The following is a 17,685-nucleotide window of genomic DNA, read 5'->3' on the forward strand; positions in this document are numbered from 1 at the left end:
GTGACCAAAGACAGCCCCAGTTCATAGAGCCATCCATTTATAGTAGATAGGAGTTTATCAGTCTGTCTGTTTGGTTAATAACTAATGCTGACATAGGACTCACAGAGATATTAATAGCCTATATTAAATTATTTTATTTTTACTAATGTAACAGTGTCACACACATTTGCTACTGACACAGTATCAGAAATTGTCAGGCTAGGAGAGAGAACTGCCATACTCATGACCGATTCCCAATAGCCTTATTTTGCATTGCTGGGTGAATTCAAAGATGGCCTGGGGAGCTATATTCATGTGCATATGTGTTCCATTAACAGAATAACAATATTATTGTTCTTTTTATTATTTTAATGAGCGCATAATTTGGACACATATCGTTAAAATGATCTACATTATCTCTGCCACCCAGAACAACTAATGATAGGCCATTACTTCCGTACTGCAAGAACCATTACAGGGACAACCTTACGTGCCAAGATCATGGACTGGAGAGTGTACAACTAAATGTACAACAGCTAAAATGAAACAGTTACGTTGACACGGCTGCACCACATGCATTGATTCTTCATGAACGGAGGCACGCCCATTGCTAAGTACAGAAGGGTCAGACATAGCTATAAACAACCCAGTAAACAATATGTACTTTTTGTGCACATTGGTGGTGCACTTTTTCTTTTAATCAGTAGTAAACATTCACAACATGTAAAATATCAGTTTTAGCATATGTGTAGCATGCATCTCTGAGATCAAAACCCATAAACAAACTATCAGGTCAATAAGCGCAATAAGCCACTCTGTATTCAGCATATTGTTCCAAAGGTCAGCACTAAAAAAGTGGTGAACAAAATGACAGCAGTCTACTTGAGACAGATAATAGATATACAAGCAAACAAACAAACAAACGAACGAATGAATTTGCCAACATTCTCCGTAATCAGTTGCTGCACTATTGACCCCGTGGTCAGTGTGCAATCAGATATATGAACCGCAATCACCCTGCTGTCTCAAATAAAGGGTATAATAAAATATTTTAATTCCAGCAGATTGCATCTTCCCACCCTCCCTAGATCTATGTTTAGTTGTATATCAGCCTGCACTCTTACAATAACAGCCTTGACGTCAGCCAGGCGTCGCTCCCGTTGAGAGAGAGAGAGAGAGAGAGAGAGAGAGAGAGAGAGAGAGAGAGAGAGAGAGAGAGAGCGGACGGAGGGGGGAAGAACGGTGGCGGCGTCGGCAGCCATTTTAGAACTATCGCCTTAACCAATATACATCTTCTGAATATTTCTTTATAGACTGAGTAAAACTGCACTGCGTGGAAGGGGAGACGTAACACTGATTCAACCCAATCGTTTTTTAAACAAAGACGGGATGCTGATCCGTAGGTATAAACCTCTCGTTTCTGCTATCGGACTGGTCCTTGGACTATTATGCGCGGTGGAGGCATCCAAAGGTAAGTCGTGAGCCAGACACAAATGTATTAAGTGTATCTGTTAACTGTGCTCTCCACGCGACGGTTCCGATCCAGCTTGAAGGACTAACTTAACTGTGTTCTGATGCAAAAGCATGCACATGATCCCTAATAGGAGTGCTTAAAGGATGCCGCGTCGGCATTCCTAACAGTGGGCTCGCTGGGAGAACCAGAATGTGGGACGGATGGATGTTGCGATCTCTATCCGTGTCATCATGCCACAACGTTTCCCTTTTGAACACAGTAAAGTTGCTGCAACGTTGACGTGTGTTTCACTGGACGCCTGGCTAAACGATGTCGATACATGTCGTATGAAATGTAATTCTGATTGTCATCGCGATGTTCTTTTACCGGACCGCTAGCGAGCCCAGTTAAAGTGTCGGTCCTAAACTGCATGACAGTCTCCGCCGGCAACACCCTTTAGCCAAGCATGTGGTAACCTTGGCCAGCTGTGTGTGTGTGTGTGTCTGTGTGTGTGTGTGTGTGTGTGTGTGTGTGTGTGTAACTGAGATTTTTAATTATGCAATGGCAAATCACGACTCGGAGGAACGTGTTTAAGGCACGACCAGAGAGGTGGAGGTCGTAATGCAAAAAGAAAAAGAAAAAGTCAAACCAGGTGTCACAGAAACGCTGTACGCATTGCAGTTTAAAAGATTCACGCACGTTAAGCCTGGTTTATGCTGGGCGCGCGGGGAAGCGCGAGGGCTCCGCTGCAGGTGCACGCGCCGCCGGTGCACGCGCCGCCGCTACGGTGTCGAGCGCCACCGGGGAACGACGCGTCCTGCAACATTCACGTTTTCGGGCGTTTAAAGTAAAAATAGTTCACGGGAGAGCTCGTGACACCGTGCCCCGTAGTCCTGGTATATAATAACAGTCTCTCTGCAGCGGAAAAAACGATCTCACGCTCGCGCGCTTATTTTTGTGCGCCTGTTTCTGCAGCATGTGACGCGATATATGGCGATATTAAGGATATGTGTACAAATATTAATGCCATTGCACGTTAAGTCACTTCGAGGAAAGGCACTACCATCTTAGATGGGATCCGCTTTGACATACACGGACACTAATGGGCTGAAGGGCGCAATAATTGTCCTGCGTAATGAAGTTGCAACGTGAGGCAGCTGGTAACGCACGACCAGAACCAGTCAACGTATTGGATCATTAACTAATTGTGCAGCACAGCCATGGTGGACTGCTGACAGTGTTCCATGTGTTCATATAGAGGGAGCAGAGAATGTGTCTTGTATATTGCATTTATTGTTTTGTGTGTTGTAGAAAGGGAAGAGAACTTCACTAGATGTGTAGTCAGAGCATATATATATATATGTGTGTGTGTGTGTGTGTGTGTGTGTGTGTGTGTAACAGGAAGTTACAAATATATAACAGGACTTTACAGAAAAGTAGCACTTAAGAGTTCATAACACCCATGATATTAATATTATGGCATAATAGTACGTAATATTAACTCAGATATTAAGGATCACCTGTTGACTGGTTGCTATACCAGTACAAATCATGTACTGTTCCATAAGTCTCTGTACTGAAATGCTGAAAAGCAACTTCCACGTTTTACCGGAGCCTGCGGTGCTCGGTGACGTGAAGACTTTGCTACCTTGGGTGTTTGGGTGGCACACCTGTTCTCTTCCGCTTGGTTCTCAGCAGAAGAGCACGTGTAAGCACTAGCACACACCACGGCCAGGTCACTCGTGCGTTGGAGGGCGTTCTTTTCATCACTTACGTGTCCTTATGTATTTTTTTTCACCCGTTCCGTGTACATGTAACAATGAAAAGGGCTTCAGGACCCACACAGGGCTGCTCGTTTAGTGGGCCTGATTCATACTCCTCTCACGCGTCATAGAAGGACTCTTTCAGACGGTATACTTTTTCATACTCTATTGAAAGCTCTCTGAAAAGAGCATTGTTCCTCTCTCACACACCTCAGAGCACACAACAAAATGTGGGCTGTTGAAGAATGGTAAAATTTAAAGTGTACAGCACCCAGACAAAAAACACAGTTCAGGTAGCTCAGGTACAAATGCTCAGGTAGCTACGATGTCATTAGAATTGACTTGAACTTAAAAAATAGAATTCAACTTAAAATCCAAATGATTGGACTTATTTTCTTCATTTTATTGAGGTATAAGGGTTTGGATTGACCTGTCATTCTCAAGAAAACGGACTTGGTCTTCACGGTAATAATAGAAAGGTATTCTCTTTAGAGTGCTGCTTCCCAATTTAACCATCACGCTCCCCTCTACTTTAAAACCCAGTGACACAAACTACACATTAAACACTGCAGTCCAACTGGCCCAGCCTGCCTCATTCACGTTTGCTACGCGCGTGTGCTTTCCTGGACACCATCGCCGCCTGTAAGCAGTTCAGAACATTTCAAATTAGGGTGGGTTGAGTATAAACAGCTGCAGGCCTCTTGCTCCTGGACCCCGGCCTGCCGTGGCAGAACACGCTCAGCTTAGCTTAGAACCCGACTTATGGCACCTTCCCTCTTCCAGGGAGCCTGATGGGTAATCTCGAAAACGCCCTCCCTGCCGGAACCGGCATTCTGGCCGGAAACCGAGCATGCTCCGTGCGGTTCTGTGGCTCGCTGAATACATCCGCAATGGCACCTTTCTATTTCTGCTCTGTCAGACGTGGTGGAAATGTAGGCTGGGGCTTCTTATTAAGCCCTGGCAAACAATGGCGGGCAGAATGAATCCTGCCCAGATGCTGGATTGAAATAGCGAAGCGTGCTTGCCCTCAGGAGAACAATATTGCGTTCATTGTTCTTTCTGCGACAAGGAGACTGCAATTTCTTGCTTTAAATGTATATCCATTAAATTAAGTGTCAAGTAAATGCAATGTGTAGGGTGGAGTTAGCAGGATGTAATCAATTATGTCGTATGTAATGTGGGCAAATATATAAAGATTATTTCTGAAAATAATACCTGAAGGGTGACAGAGGTGTTTATGTAATACATACTCTCTTACCAAGTGAACTTACAATTTAACAGCAAGTTTAACTGGCTGATGGGTAATATTTATGGAGACACTTGCTGTGTTAATAGGATGTATAGGCGTTTGCCACTTGTAGTTTTTTACTGTTTCAACGCTGTCTCTGCATATTGCAGAAGCTTTGTATCACCCTATTTTGTCACTGGATCTAAACCCTGTGGAACAAAGGGCTTGTTGGCCTGTGGTTCGGGGCCACACGCTGGAATGAGCGTGTGACAATGCAGCCACTGTTACTAGCAAACTAACTCAGACATTCTGCATGCATTCTGAACCAAATTCTGAATTCCACACATGGGACAGACAGTGCAGCTACTAAAACACCAATCTGCAGTTTTGAAAGCTGTTTTATAGCTGGCGGTGTGGATGCATGTCCTGAAATCAATCAGTCTTTGTTAGGGTGGAGTCCAGTTCTAATTTCATTGGTCTCACTGAGCAATGAACTGAGTTTGTGATCTGTCATGAATAGCTCATTCATGTCTCAATATTAAGTTGGTCCATTTGAGTTGCAAGTCAGCTGTGCATTATGGTTGATCATCTAAAGCCAAAAGTTTTTGTTAAAGCACAAGAGTTCTGTGACTTAGCTTGTCTTGTAACGATTTTTATTTTGTTTGACTTGAATTAAGTTAGATTTTGACCTCATTTAAGTCAAATGAATGGACCTGATTCCATGAATTCTCTGGATCCGGATTTCTGAAATAAATGTGAGATTTGTTTGCATTCACAATATTGCAAATAAAAAAAATTAAATCAGTACGTTCTCTGAACCCATCTGAACCCGTATCTCTGTTGAATGCTTTGTCTCCGGTAGAAATGTGGCCCTTTGCCAGTCTGTGTCTGTCTGCGTCAGAGCGGCCGACTCCATGGGAACAGGTAACCAAAGTGCACGTTACCTGCGGGTGAGCGGGGCTGGGTGTCGGAGCCACAGGTCGGGCCGAAAGCCCTGCGCTGCGTGGCCAGATTTCACTCTCACTAGCTCTTTGTGTAGCCCATAGAGGTCGGATTGAGCCCCATTCACACCGCCCTGCCCCCACCCTCTGTGAAAACACCGCTGCCTTGTTGTGTGTTGGGGTTTGCTTTGGTGGACAAACAGACGTTTCCTTGAGTACATAAGGACCTCCTGCCCTGCTGCCTGTCGCCAGCGCTCTTTTCTGTGAGGGGGTGTGGGGTGGGTTGGGGTGGTTAGGTTGGGGTAAAGGGGCCCCAGATTTGCTTAACATGATGTTAGGGTTCAGAGTAGCCACTGCTCTGTAGCTGAGAATCACTTTAACAGTTCCATACTACACTATCTCCTTATTCAAATGCAAACGCTGAACCTATGGCTCTTAATTCAAGGCTATTGTTAAATTGGCTTGCTGTGATGCTTTGTGCTTGCATCTAAAAGCAGTAGAGGTTATGCCTAAACATAAACCAGTTATTTATGTTGTGAGAAAAACCACCGGGTCGTGTCCATTATGCTGTTTAATCTGAGTTACAGTGAAAATCCTTCAGTGTGAGTTACACCACATCACAACTCACTGCTTTGGTGTGACGTAACATTCTTGCAGCACGATTTGAGTAGGAAGGACATCTCACTTTCCCACCCTGGTTCCTCCTGCGTGAGAAAGTCTGAGCGTTAACGGCTGCCGTCTGCGGCCGTAGCGAGAGGCGGTGGAGTGGGCCCATGCGCATTTTCATGGCGCTCCAGGTGACTTTTGTGGATAAGGTGTGGTGTGATGCCCTGCGAGCTTTCTGTGGGAGGAGACCATTGTAATGTTGGTCCGGAGTGGGCCATTGTCTTTCATTTATTCTCACAGGGTGAATTTCACACCGCCACAGTAACAAATTTTACAATTATACTCTGTATAGAAGGGGTTCCTTGTTCAACCTTTGACGCCTACCTGCCCAAACCATCAAAGTGCAAATGCGGGTAGTTTGCCCAGTAAGCTGTGGTCTAGGTCACAATTCACTACTCATTCAGTACTTTGTTGTATTTTTTTGTCTCACTGCAATTGGAGTTGTGAATGCATCGATCGCATGCTTTGTGAGATCTCGCAGCTCTCTACACTACAGGTGTGAATGATGGTGATGGTGGTGGGGTGTCGAGGGCGTTAATTGGCAACGTTTGTCGTACCTTGCGCTGCGGCTAGCGCTGTTGGCACCCTGCAGCACCTGTGCAATACCGTCCGCAAATAGCAGCCCTGAGCCAAAGCGGGCGAAACACGGGACACGCAGGGCGGGGGGTTCCCAGTGCGGCGTACACACGGTCCCGTCACATCGCGCAACAACGTGGCTGTCCGTTAGCATTCCCGCAATACGTGGGTCTGTGTAGGCCGACCGTGCACACGAGCAGCGGGATGGTTCTGTCTTTATGAAGTCTCTTCTGGGAGTAGCTCTGTGAGTATGGTTTCAGCAGCCTGGCTCACACTGTAACCTCTGCCTCTTACTTCATCAATCAAAGTTGTTGTAGTTAACGCTCGCACACACACACACACACACACACACACACACACACACTGTGTTGCATTAAGTGGTCCTCTGAATAGATATGATATAATGCAGCATTGCCAGAGGACGAGGGTCCCCGTGTAAGTGCCGCCAGTGTTCAGGTTCAACAAAGGATCAGCCCAAATTGTCCAACACTTTGGTTACAGCAGTTAAGATTTCTCTTGGGCTCTTGTCCCTTTAATAGCTTCCATTTCCTATTGTTGATGGCTACAGATAGCTCTGCTTGAGCTGCTTCTCTCCTAATCACAACAAAATCACATCCATTATTCAAAAACAGCTCATTTATATTCGCCCTCCTGAATGTTTCTCGAGTTGTAACATACACCCGGTGACATTCATTTAGCAAACGACTGATTGCTGAACGTTCACACTGCATGTTTCGTTTTTGCTTTCGGGATCCCCCCCCCCCCCCCCCCCCCCCCCCCCCCCGAATCAAGAAACGTTATCATTAGTGTGTGTGTGTGGTATGCTCCAGTGCACCTGATGGACTTTGTTCCTCAAGCAGTGCTTGTGCACCTTGATTAATGGGCTCTCAGGTGTACAGCGGTAGATGCCCGCCTTGGGAGACTCTCATGACACACTGCGGCGTTTAGCTGAGATCTGCCCTATTCCGAGACCTTGCCCAGGAACGGAACAGGAGCGTCCCATTAAAGGATTAGGTGTCAGTGGATTTGCATGGAGATGGAGGAGGGGGGGGGGGGGGCAGGATCGTATTCCACGCCCCGTGCTCTGATCTATAAGATGGAGCTCAGTCTCCCAGCCGCTCTCTTTGCAAATGCTCCATGTGCTGGAATAATGCTGCGTTTGGATCCGCTCAGTGCTTGCGGGTGGATGTGTGGGCTGACGGAGGCGCCGTGGGCCGAGTGCCCGTGCTGGGTAAGGCCCCAGAGCAGGCGGTGTCGGCTACGTCATCTCCTCGCTCACACCACCGGCATCCACCCCGGAGCTATGAGGTTAGCAGTCAGAGGCTGGCTGTAAGACAGCCGTGTTCCAGATGCCTCCACGTCCCTGTGGACACACACACACACACACACACACACACACACACACATACACACACACTTGCCCTGGTTATCTGGGAGCTCTCAGTGACTGCAGGGGGGGTCCCAGTCTGCTTCAACCCATGCGTGTCTCCAGTCTTACCTCAGTCATTAACTGTTAATTTGAGTATGCAGACTTCCATAGGGGCGTGATGGGGAGTAAGTGGGGTGATTGTGCAATTATGTAGATTTAACTTGTATTAAGGCAGTCTGGAATTATGATTAACCATCCCCATTAATCTTAAGGTGTGAGAAGAAAAAGCAGTGATCAGGCTGATATCTCTTCCACAAGTTTTGGGAAGGAAGCATTTTTAAATGTGGCCTGCGTAATTTAAAGGGTGTATCAACATTTTTCATTGTCAACATTTTGGCATTCTTTCCTCACTACACAGTGGCAAAAACCAAATGACATCAGGCAACCGTCAGAGACCACAAACATATATATTAAAGAATTATAACACGATATTATTATCATAATATTAGAACAGCATGATAAGAGTACGAAAAAATTTATACATTGCTTGCCCACAAGATTCATTTCACGAAATATCCAGAGTGACATTGATAGTATTACACTGCGCAAGGCTGTCTCTTTATATAACACTGAACAATATTGCCTGGATATATGGGATGAGGGAGTAGACTCCTGCAGTGGAAACATAGAATATTGGAGCTTGAATAAGCTAATAATAACACAATCCACATGTGTGTTATTATACTTCAGTATATGAGTGTGAAACACACTAATGTTTACATGTTGACCTTCACAGACAAGGGCCAATCAGTTGGAGAAGATCAGTTGACAAGGGCCAATCAGGTCGAGAAGATCAGTAGACAAGGGCCAATCAAGTCGAGAAGATCAGTAGACGAGGGCCAATCAGCTGAGCTTAGAGACCCAATCTAAAAAAATGAATCCCTAAACAGACCAGAGTCAGTAGTGGTTGTGTGGAATATTTCGAGTCGATAAAATGAGAGGCCACCGCTAATGTGCCTGTCTTTAGCAAACAGCTGTGTCTCTTGATCCAGCATTAGTTATTGTGCCTTGCAGGCTGACATGTTCTTGCTATTAGATGCTCTTTGTGTTTACGGTGCGGTGCATGTGCCCAGCAGGAGGGATGCTGCCTGCATATGTCGCCGCGTTCTCTGCTGCGGTTTCCTGGCCAAGGGCACGCTTGTGTGGGCGAGGCACGCTGGGGTGGAGGGGGGGTTACCGGATGTGGCTCAGGATCTGTGTGCTTAAAGTTAATGGTGCGGCACATCGTGTTAAAGTATTTCTCCGTGTGGTGAGATCGGGGGGGGGGGGGGGGGGGGTTGGCTGTGTGCCCCTCACACTGTGGGTGTGGGTAGGCACAGCAGAAAAGTATTACTGGCCACATGAGCACTCCCTCTGTAATCTTATTTCCCCACATGGCCCAGAAGCCAATCATCTCCAGAAACCAGTCCTCCCAATAATCAACCAGTCCTCTCCATAACCAGCCCGCTCCGTTACCGGTCCTCTCCGTAACCGGTTCATTCCATAACCAGTCCTCCCAATAACGGGCCCTCTCCAGAAGTTAGTCATCTCCCAGCAACTCATCAGGATTCTGCTGTGCGGCTGGCACCGTTGCCCGGAGCCACTTAAAAAAGCTAATTTACTACAACGTCTGGGGCAGCTTGTGGGTTTGGCTCCACGGCAAAGTGCACAGCAGCAAGATGTCATGTGGGACTGGACTCACGGCCTTTTTTTTATTCATGGTTGAGTTGCTTTTCCACTTGACTTGTGGTGCCATAACCGCTCCTATAATAACCAGGCACCGCTGGCATTTCAAATGTGTTTCTAATTCCAGATGGATTTCTAATAGGCCAGTACAGTGAATGTCCAGGCCGGGAGTGTATGGATGAAGGAACATGAAAGACAAAAAAACAAAAAGCTCCCTCCAGATGAACTCATCACAGAATTTAGGAGCGATTTTTATAGGACTTATAGGAAACAAGTGTCCCTGTCTTATGCTAATGCCAAAGAGAGGCAATACACCCAGTATTAAAAATACATTTCTACTATTTTTACTGTAAATTTGATATGCTAGAGGAAAGCAAAAGCAAAACTCCCAGAGCATACAAATTCTGATATAAATTACAATTTAAGAGTCTTGCTGTATTTAGCTTGAACTTGAACGAGCTACAAAATTCCAATAAAATAAAATAAAATGATGAGTGCGAGAATATATTGCAGCACTGCAGTTAATGGACCGAGGCACATCACTGAATGTTCATCGCTGAATGACTAATTGACCAAAATTCTTTCTGTGGTCTGGTGTGATTTAAAAAATACTTAACAGAGGACTTTTATCCTGCCAGACGCAACAAAGACTTATAACTGCTCTCATTAAAGGCTGGGTTGTGTCCTAGACTCCCTTGGGAGACATATGGCTTAACTGTGTGCTGGATCTTAAGGTTTTATGAACCTGCGACTCTAAAGGGGATTATGTATGTAGTCTGGGCTGACGGCTTCTTCAGAGACAACCAGCTCGTGGGTCATATTAGATCTGCTGTTATGACAAGCAGGACCACAACCTACTTGCAGACAATAACAGCTGCTTCCACTTCGCTGCTTACATATTCAAAGGAGAAATCAAGGAAAACAGAGAGAGAGAGAGAGAAAAAAAATAATACGTAATAAGATACAGTAATTACAACATTACAAAAGTAATTACAACATTCATTGAACACTTTTCCAAATGAAACTGGATACAGAAACCCCTGCAGAGGTGATATGTGATCTATTGTGATTTCTGAAGAATCTCAAGCTGCAGGCGTCCCAATGCATTCTCAGGTCCTGTCAGAACCCCAGAAAGGAGAACACAGCCTATAAATCAGACCTCATGGGCAGCTCATGTGTGTTAGATACAGCAGCTGCACAAAGCGCTCCCAGCTTGCCTTGTCAGTGCTCCGTATGGAAATGTACAGGTGCGTGTCATGAAGGCATGTCCGGATCTCACGATCAGGAATGGTTATTGCTATTTTCTCATATAAGCTGTGAGTCCATTCTCAGCCTTCGACTTGGAATGGGCCATCCTGGAATTGGCGACGGAGTCTGTTTATTCATGGAAATGACACAAATTCCCTTATGAGAAAGCTCGAATGAAGCTGTACAATGCTCCAAAGGTCATAATGTTTTCTCATGCTAATGTTTCAGAGGAGGAAATGTCAGAACAGTGGGGGGGGGGGGGGGGGGGGGGGGGGGGGGGGTGTAGGACTGGTTAGGGAACATGATAATGCGCTGGTGTAACAGTCCCAATCATTCGATGGATGTGATGCGCCATTATCTGCCTGGTGGTTGACGAGCCATTTATGTGCGTGCAGTAAGGGTGCATTGTGGGACGTGAGGGAAGGGCATGCGAGATGTGATGTAGCACTGTTGACTAATCAAAAGGTCTGTCAGTCTCTCGTTTGTTGTTTTATAAATGCCTTTGAATGGCTCACTGCTGCTGGCGTCCTAAAGGAACAGAGTGACATCCAGCAAACTCTCTACAGCAGAACTCCTTCTGCTATAAGTGGGGGGGCCCTTTCTTAGCAATGCTGGAAAAAGACAGGCATTGCCTTAGTTGTGTCTAGAACCCCCCCCCCCCCCCCCCCTCCTCCAGAACTGTACCAGAATCCTTCCTTAACAGTGTTTGACAGCCCTGTAGCTATCCATTTTGTGTGATTCTGTTGGCAGTGCCTCCAACCTGACTGAGTTGTGTTCGGCAGTGCGACAGCTCCAATGCTTCCCCAGCCTGCCTGCTTCCTGCCCCCATCCGGCTGTCAGCATCGTGCAGGGAGGGGGGGGGGGGGGAGCATGGAGGGGGGGAGGTTGCCGCTTATGGGCGCCCATTAGCTGCGGAAGCAGGCCGGTGCTCTGCGTGTCGGCACGTCGCGAAGCCGCAAACCTCGCAGAGCGCAGGGCCCCTGTCACCTTTAATGGGCTGTCTCCACGCTGGGTGGAAGGCACTGTAGCACCTCTCTGTAGAGGCACCTGTACGCACTCGCTGTTAGGAAGCGAGGCAGAGTGGGGAGCCATTAGTTCTCACAGTCATGGGTGTCCTGCACACTTAAAACGGCACATCGCTATGTTACCGCCACCTCATATTTCGATAAGAACCAAGAAGCCGAGTTCAGCAGTATGTTGGTTTGTGTCTTTCTCTAGAAGAAAGATCTCATGCCTTTTTTTTGTTTGTATTTCCTTTTGTTTCTACAGTAAATAAACATAAGCCATGGATCGAGACCACATATCACGGCATCGTCACGGAAAACGATGACAAAGTTCTCCTGGATCCCCCGCTCATCGCCCTGGACAAGGACGCGCCACTGCGCTACGCAGGTAAGGGGACCGGCCCATTCTCAGCTCGGCATCTCTGAACCTTCTCTGTTCAGATGTCGTTGTGTAGCAGTGCTGCTGTGTAAATATATAAAAGATGTGACTGTATTGCACACAACTATATTAATACATTATTCAGCTGCATGAATGTGATCTAAAGGTTTTAAATTGGAACTAATTAAGGCAAAAAAACAAAAACGTAATAACCTTGTCGATTTGTTGTGTAATATGATAATGAAGCGTGTCAGTCAAACAGGAACTATATTCAGGATTGGGAAAGTTCTGGACACATTATTCACGGTCACGTTTCTTTGCTCCGCACTTCAGAACACTTTCGCTGACCTCTGATTGAATACAACCTTAATGATATGATTGGACCTTTTCTTTGAGAGGTTACTCTGTGCTTCTGCGCGATCCCAAAATGCCCCATGGCTCAAAAGCTTAATCACATCGCTTCTCTTTTAATGTCATTATACTGCCGTCAGACCTGCAGTCTAAAATCCTAATCAGCGTGTTCAGCTCTCGCTGGTTGATTATTAGTTTGGCTCTTCCAGGTTACCGAGGCTGTTTGCCTTTGTGAAGGCCCTCTATCAAATTCTCTAGACTATAAGCAACACTTTCATGTTAATATCTTCATATTTATTATATATATATATATAAATGTGTGTTTGTTTTGGTGTTGTAAAATCTACAAGATTTATTGGTACAGGTACTGGTGCATGTATTGGCCAGACGTATAGCTTAAATCTGTCACATGCACCTTCTTCGTCTTCCATTGGCTGATTTATCTCAAGATCAATGAACTTTGCTTATGGGCTGTCTTCCCGTCTGGTGTGTGAGGTTGCCTTCAGCTCCGGCCTCTCCTAATCTCTGGGAGATTTACTTTGGCCTCGTTTCAAAGGGCTTTGAGGCGGCGCGTCAAGAATGCCGCGTCCCCACGCCCAGCGCCGGGGATCCACGCTCCCCCAGGATGCCGTTCACCTGGGCCGTGCTGGAGCGTGCTGGCACATACGTGCAGTTCAGTTACTGGGGAATCGTGTCCACCTGCTGCACTCTGGAATCTAGGCACTGCATTAAAGCTCTTAATGCATTACTCATTAAGTGTGTGTGTTACTTTGAGGGTTTGATGTTTTATGTAGGTGCATTAGATGCTGACAGACTTTGTGTAAAAGGAGCCAGGTGATTGAGCAGATATGTGCCTGTTGGGATACTGCTGTAGATGTGTAGGAATTTGGATTTCTGGATTAACCAGATTCACACTCATTCACACTTTCGTATAGGAGGCCTTACAAGGCTGGGGGGGGGGGGGGTGCAGGCCAGGGCTGGTTAGGCAGACTCCCAGTGTTATGCATGGCTGAGAACGTGTATGCAGTCTCTCACCATGCCTCTGTGCTGCTGGACCTCTAGTAATGCAGGCCTGCTCTCCTAATAATTCACAACTGTTCACTTGTCACACGCACACACACACACACACACACACACTGTCACACGCACACACACACACACACACACACATGCAGAAGCTACACTAGATTAAGCTAAGCTTTAGTTTTTGAACCATTGGATTCCGTAGCTGGAAGTACCTGACAAATATCTTTCTATTTTGAAATTATGACACCATAATCATCCCTGAAGTCATGAAAGTTTTCAAACTGCATCACCGGAGGAAATTATTTATTCCTAATTTGATTCTTTCATTTTTCTAATTCTTTAATTTCCCATTGCAGAAAAGATTCAGAAATTTAGCTGGGAGTGCGGTGCCTCACAGATTCAATAGGTGGTGATAAACATGCTGGCTTCGAACATAACATCTCATTACAGGGCTGAAATAGTATCTTGGATATAATAATTTTTTTTCTTCAATTTTGGGTCCAAAGAAAGGTGGCATGAATTGCTTCTCTAAATCTCACATTGGATCTGTTTGGGTTATTTATTGGAAATCAATTTTTTTGCCTTTTTCAAGGTTTAGCAAGAAAAACCTCTGTCCACATTGTTGCCTTTGTATGGCTCAAATATTAACAGGTAATTTCTTATGTCAACATATAAATATTTATGATGTCATCATCAATTCTATATATTTTGGCTGACCTTTTTTGGCAATAAAAATGCATCAAGAGGCATGTAGATAAACACTAGCCTGCCAGACAGGGCAATATGATCTCTGCTCAGCTGGGCTGGCACGAACTAGCTCCAAGTATTGATTTATGCTGCGGACACAATGCAATGCAGTCTGGGCTTTTAGCCTGCAGTCGCTTAGGAGACTGCTGTATGGAGCTATTTCAGTGCCAACCAGTTTCCAGTACTGCTTGTGACTCATCAGGTTCGAGTCCTTAATAACTTTGAAGGCCACCGGAGTCATCCTCCGCATCTCGTGCCACAAATGAAAGTCAACGAAACGATGAAGGCCCAAGACCCGGCGGCACACCGCATGGCGGGTCTCCACGTTCTCATAACTAGATATGATTATTGACATAACCGTTGTTATAACCTGACTGAGCGACTGTGCGTTCAGTATGGATGACGGTGAGCCTGGGGTCGTTGATCATCATTTCGCTTGGGCTGCTGGGATATAGAGGCTGACGTAGCGCTGTGGGCGGAGGTGGTCGCTAGCGCTTTGGAGTCCACCGAAGAGGGTCAGAACCGCTCCTGTGTGCTCCGTTCAGTCCGTCTGTAATTGGTGGGGTGAGAATATGCGAACAGCTCGGCCTGTCTGAGGTCAGTGATGGCAGCAAACTAGGCCATTAACAGGCAGCCTAGCGAAGCGGACCCAAAGAAAATGATCGGTAAGGTCCGTGAGGTTCATACACTAATGCTAGGTCACTTTTGTACCTCGTTATCATGTATTATGTAATTGGAGAACCAGTGAATGATCACCCATAAAGTAGGACTAAAGTAGGCCTTGGCCGCTGTTGATGGCATTTCTCACCTGTGAACTGGATCCATTGCTCTGGCCTGAATGAGTTTTATTGTCTGGTTCACTTACTGTGTCAGTTATTATGTGACTATGAAGCAGTTGCTCATATTTAATCACAATAAGAAATCATCTGTAGGCATTGCTGTTTAACAGGAAGGTGGCCTGTATAATTATTACTAAAACTCCCTTTTTCTTTCCTGCTAAACATAATTGCCTGTTTGCTGGATCTGTGAATGTGAATTTGAGACATAAATAACTATAATTATGTATTTTGCGTGCATACCATAAAAAACATATCAGGGTTTGAAATAAATTACGAATCTCTGCTGTGCATAATAGAACAAATGGCAAAACGTCCTGGTCCTGCTCGATACCTGATACAATAACTATTTGGTATAGATGCCAACCCCAAGTCTACAGTGTACACACGCCAAATATATTTCTAGCCCTGTAAATATCCATAGGAATGTGATCCTCTTCACCTCATGCCTTTGTCTCTTTCTGATCTTATCTGAAGCTCCTCCTCTGTCTGACTGACCAAGGTTTATCTTCTCTCCCTTCTTGTAGAGAGTTTTGAGGTGACCTTCACCAAAGAAGGTGATGATAGCCTCTTTCTTCTGCCTTGTAATTCCTTTTATTAACCCACTAATGCAAAATGGCCTTGCCACTTCACATTGAATCTCCCGTCATCCTCCCTAATTTCCTGCCTTCCTGTTTATGGTTTGGTTTAGTTTTCTTTTACTGACCCTCAAATTTATATTTGACCAAATAAATATAACTGGATGAAAAGTTTGGTGTGGGGTTAATTGAAACTAGAAATATCTGTGCATGAGACATCCATTGTAGTTTGACTGTCCTACCAGTACCAGAAGCAAACAATAACCAAATGGCCACAGGCATATGTGCAATATGGCATCAAATAAAACACTGAAACAGTCTGTGGTGCCAGGTGGAGTCGATTCCTTTCTTGAAACCATATAGTATTGATCATTTAGCTCCAAATTTTGGAGCTATTTCCAGGAAATAAAAGGCATTAGACCTTGCTATCCAACTCTTCACCAATCTGACCTCGTAAACAAATAATTCTGACTAAGGTATGGTCACACGAGAAACCAATTTCAACTAGACGCCACAGTAAAAGCGCTACGCTTTTTAAAAGTTGCAGACTCTATACTCAAGAATGGTGTGATGCGTTTACCGATAGTGGAATCTTTTGTTCCGTATCTGCACGTCTATTCCGAGTGTCGGCATGACAACTGCTGTTGTTTGATGTGGATGTCAAGAGAGTGGATATTTCTAACCCCAGCGTTCATCCAGTGGCTTAGCTTCTCCACGTCTGACCTCACCGTTATTATTCTCTCACTCGTTTTCGTTTCTTAAGGCAGAGAGAGACGACATTGCACAGGATGACTTCTGTCACGCCAAAAGTTAGCTATGATGGATTTCATTTCTTTTCCTTTCTTTATTTGTGTTTTATCTTTTGATTTGTTTGAAGGTTTTGAACTGGCATTGGCCGAATTTGTGAAATGGTGCCGGACCTCTGTCATTAATCATTACATGCACTGTTAACGTAACATTTTAACTTTGCTTTATTTTCTGTTTACACTGACTATATCCAGCGAGCAGGTCCCTGTAACACAAATATGATATTCCTAAATGGACAGTTCAAATGGAAGATATCTGACAGATATTGGCTAGCCAATCACTGCCTTTGTTTTAGTTCCTTTCCGTTTTCTTCTCTGGCAAGTATTCCTGTGAAATGCCTGTCCACATTCTGGGTTTCTCACTGCATGGTCTGGATGCAATGCGATCAAGTGGCTTGGACAACGTACCGAGCCACACCCCTCCACCCCACCACCCACCCCCTTTAACCCCACCCACCCCACCCACCCTTGTAAATACTCACCCATTCTACAGTGCTTTTGGCTTCTTCCACAGACCCTAAAGTACCAATTCCTTTGGCTGCCAAATCAACTTTGGCTGTTTTAGTGTGGCGTGTTGGTTATTTTGGTTGTTTTTTTTGTTGTTGTTGTGGTGGGTAACTTTTATGTTGCGTGCGGAGGTCGTTTTGTTAACAGCATTGAGCTGATCCGGTGTGGGTTGTTTTCTCTCTCTCTCTCTCTTTTGGCCCGTTTTCTCACCGTGTCCAGGGGAGATTTGTGGCTTCCGGATTCACGGGCAGAATGTGCCATTCGAGGCGGTGATGCTGGACAAGTCGACGGGCGAGGGGGTGATCCGGACCAAGGAGAAGCTGGACTGTGAGCTTCAGAAGGAGCACACCTTCACCATCCAAGCCTACGACTGCGGAGAGGGCCCCGACGGCAGCAACATGAAGAAGTCTCACAAGTGTGTAACCGATTTGATCCAGCGTCACCTCCGTTTACATTCCGATCCTTTAGAATCCGAGATTTTGAGCATTAGCACTATATTATCT

At 45.5% G+C, this 17,685-nt stretch overlaps 1 protein-coding gene across 4 annotated transcripts in view; it reads left to right on the top strand.

Annotated features, from left to right (window-relative positions):
* The first annotated feature begins 1,207 nt into the window (after positions 1 to 1,207).
* clstn1 (calsyntenin 1) overlaps positions 1,208 to 17,685 on the top strand; it is a 26,141-nt gene continuing 9,663 nt past the window's right edge. For 2 of the 4 annotated variants that reach the window (XM_077018459.1, XM_077018461.1), the window contains exons 1-4: positions 1,208 to 1,450; positions 12,218 to 12,340; positions 15,819 to 15,848; positions 17,402 to 17,597. In XM_077018459.1, coding sequence (XP_076874574.1) covers positions 1,369 to 1,450; positions 12,218 to 12,340; positions 15,819 to 15,848; positions 17,402 to 17,597 — 431 coding nt within the window. In that variant the 5' untranslated portion in view covers positions 1,208 to 1,368. The remainder of the gene's footprint in view (positions 1,451 to 12,217; positions 12,341 to 15,818; positions 15,849 to 17,401; positions 17,598 to 17,685) is intronic. The other 2 variants (XM_077018460.1, XM_077018462.1) reach the window with 1 other exon arrangement.

The sequence above is a fragment of the Brachyhypopomus gauderio genome, chromosome 10 (genome assembly GCF_052324685.1).
Source record: "Brachyhypopomus gauderio isolate BG-103 chromosome 10, BGAUD_0.2, whole genome shotgun sequence".
Classification (NCBI taxonomy): Eukaryota; Metazoa; Chordata; class Actinopteri; order Gymnotiformes; family Hypopomidae; genus Brachyhypopomus; species Brachyhypopomus gauderio.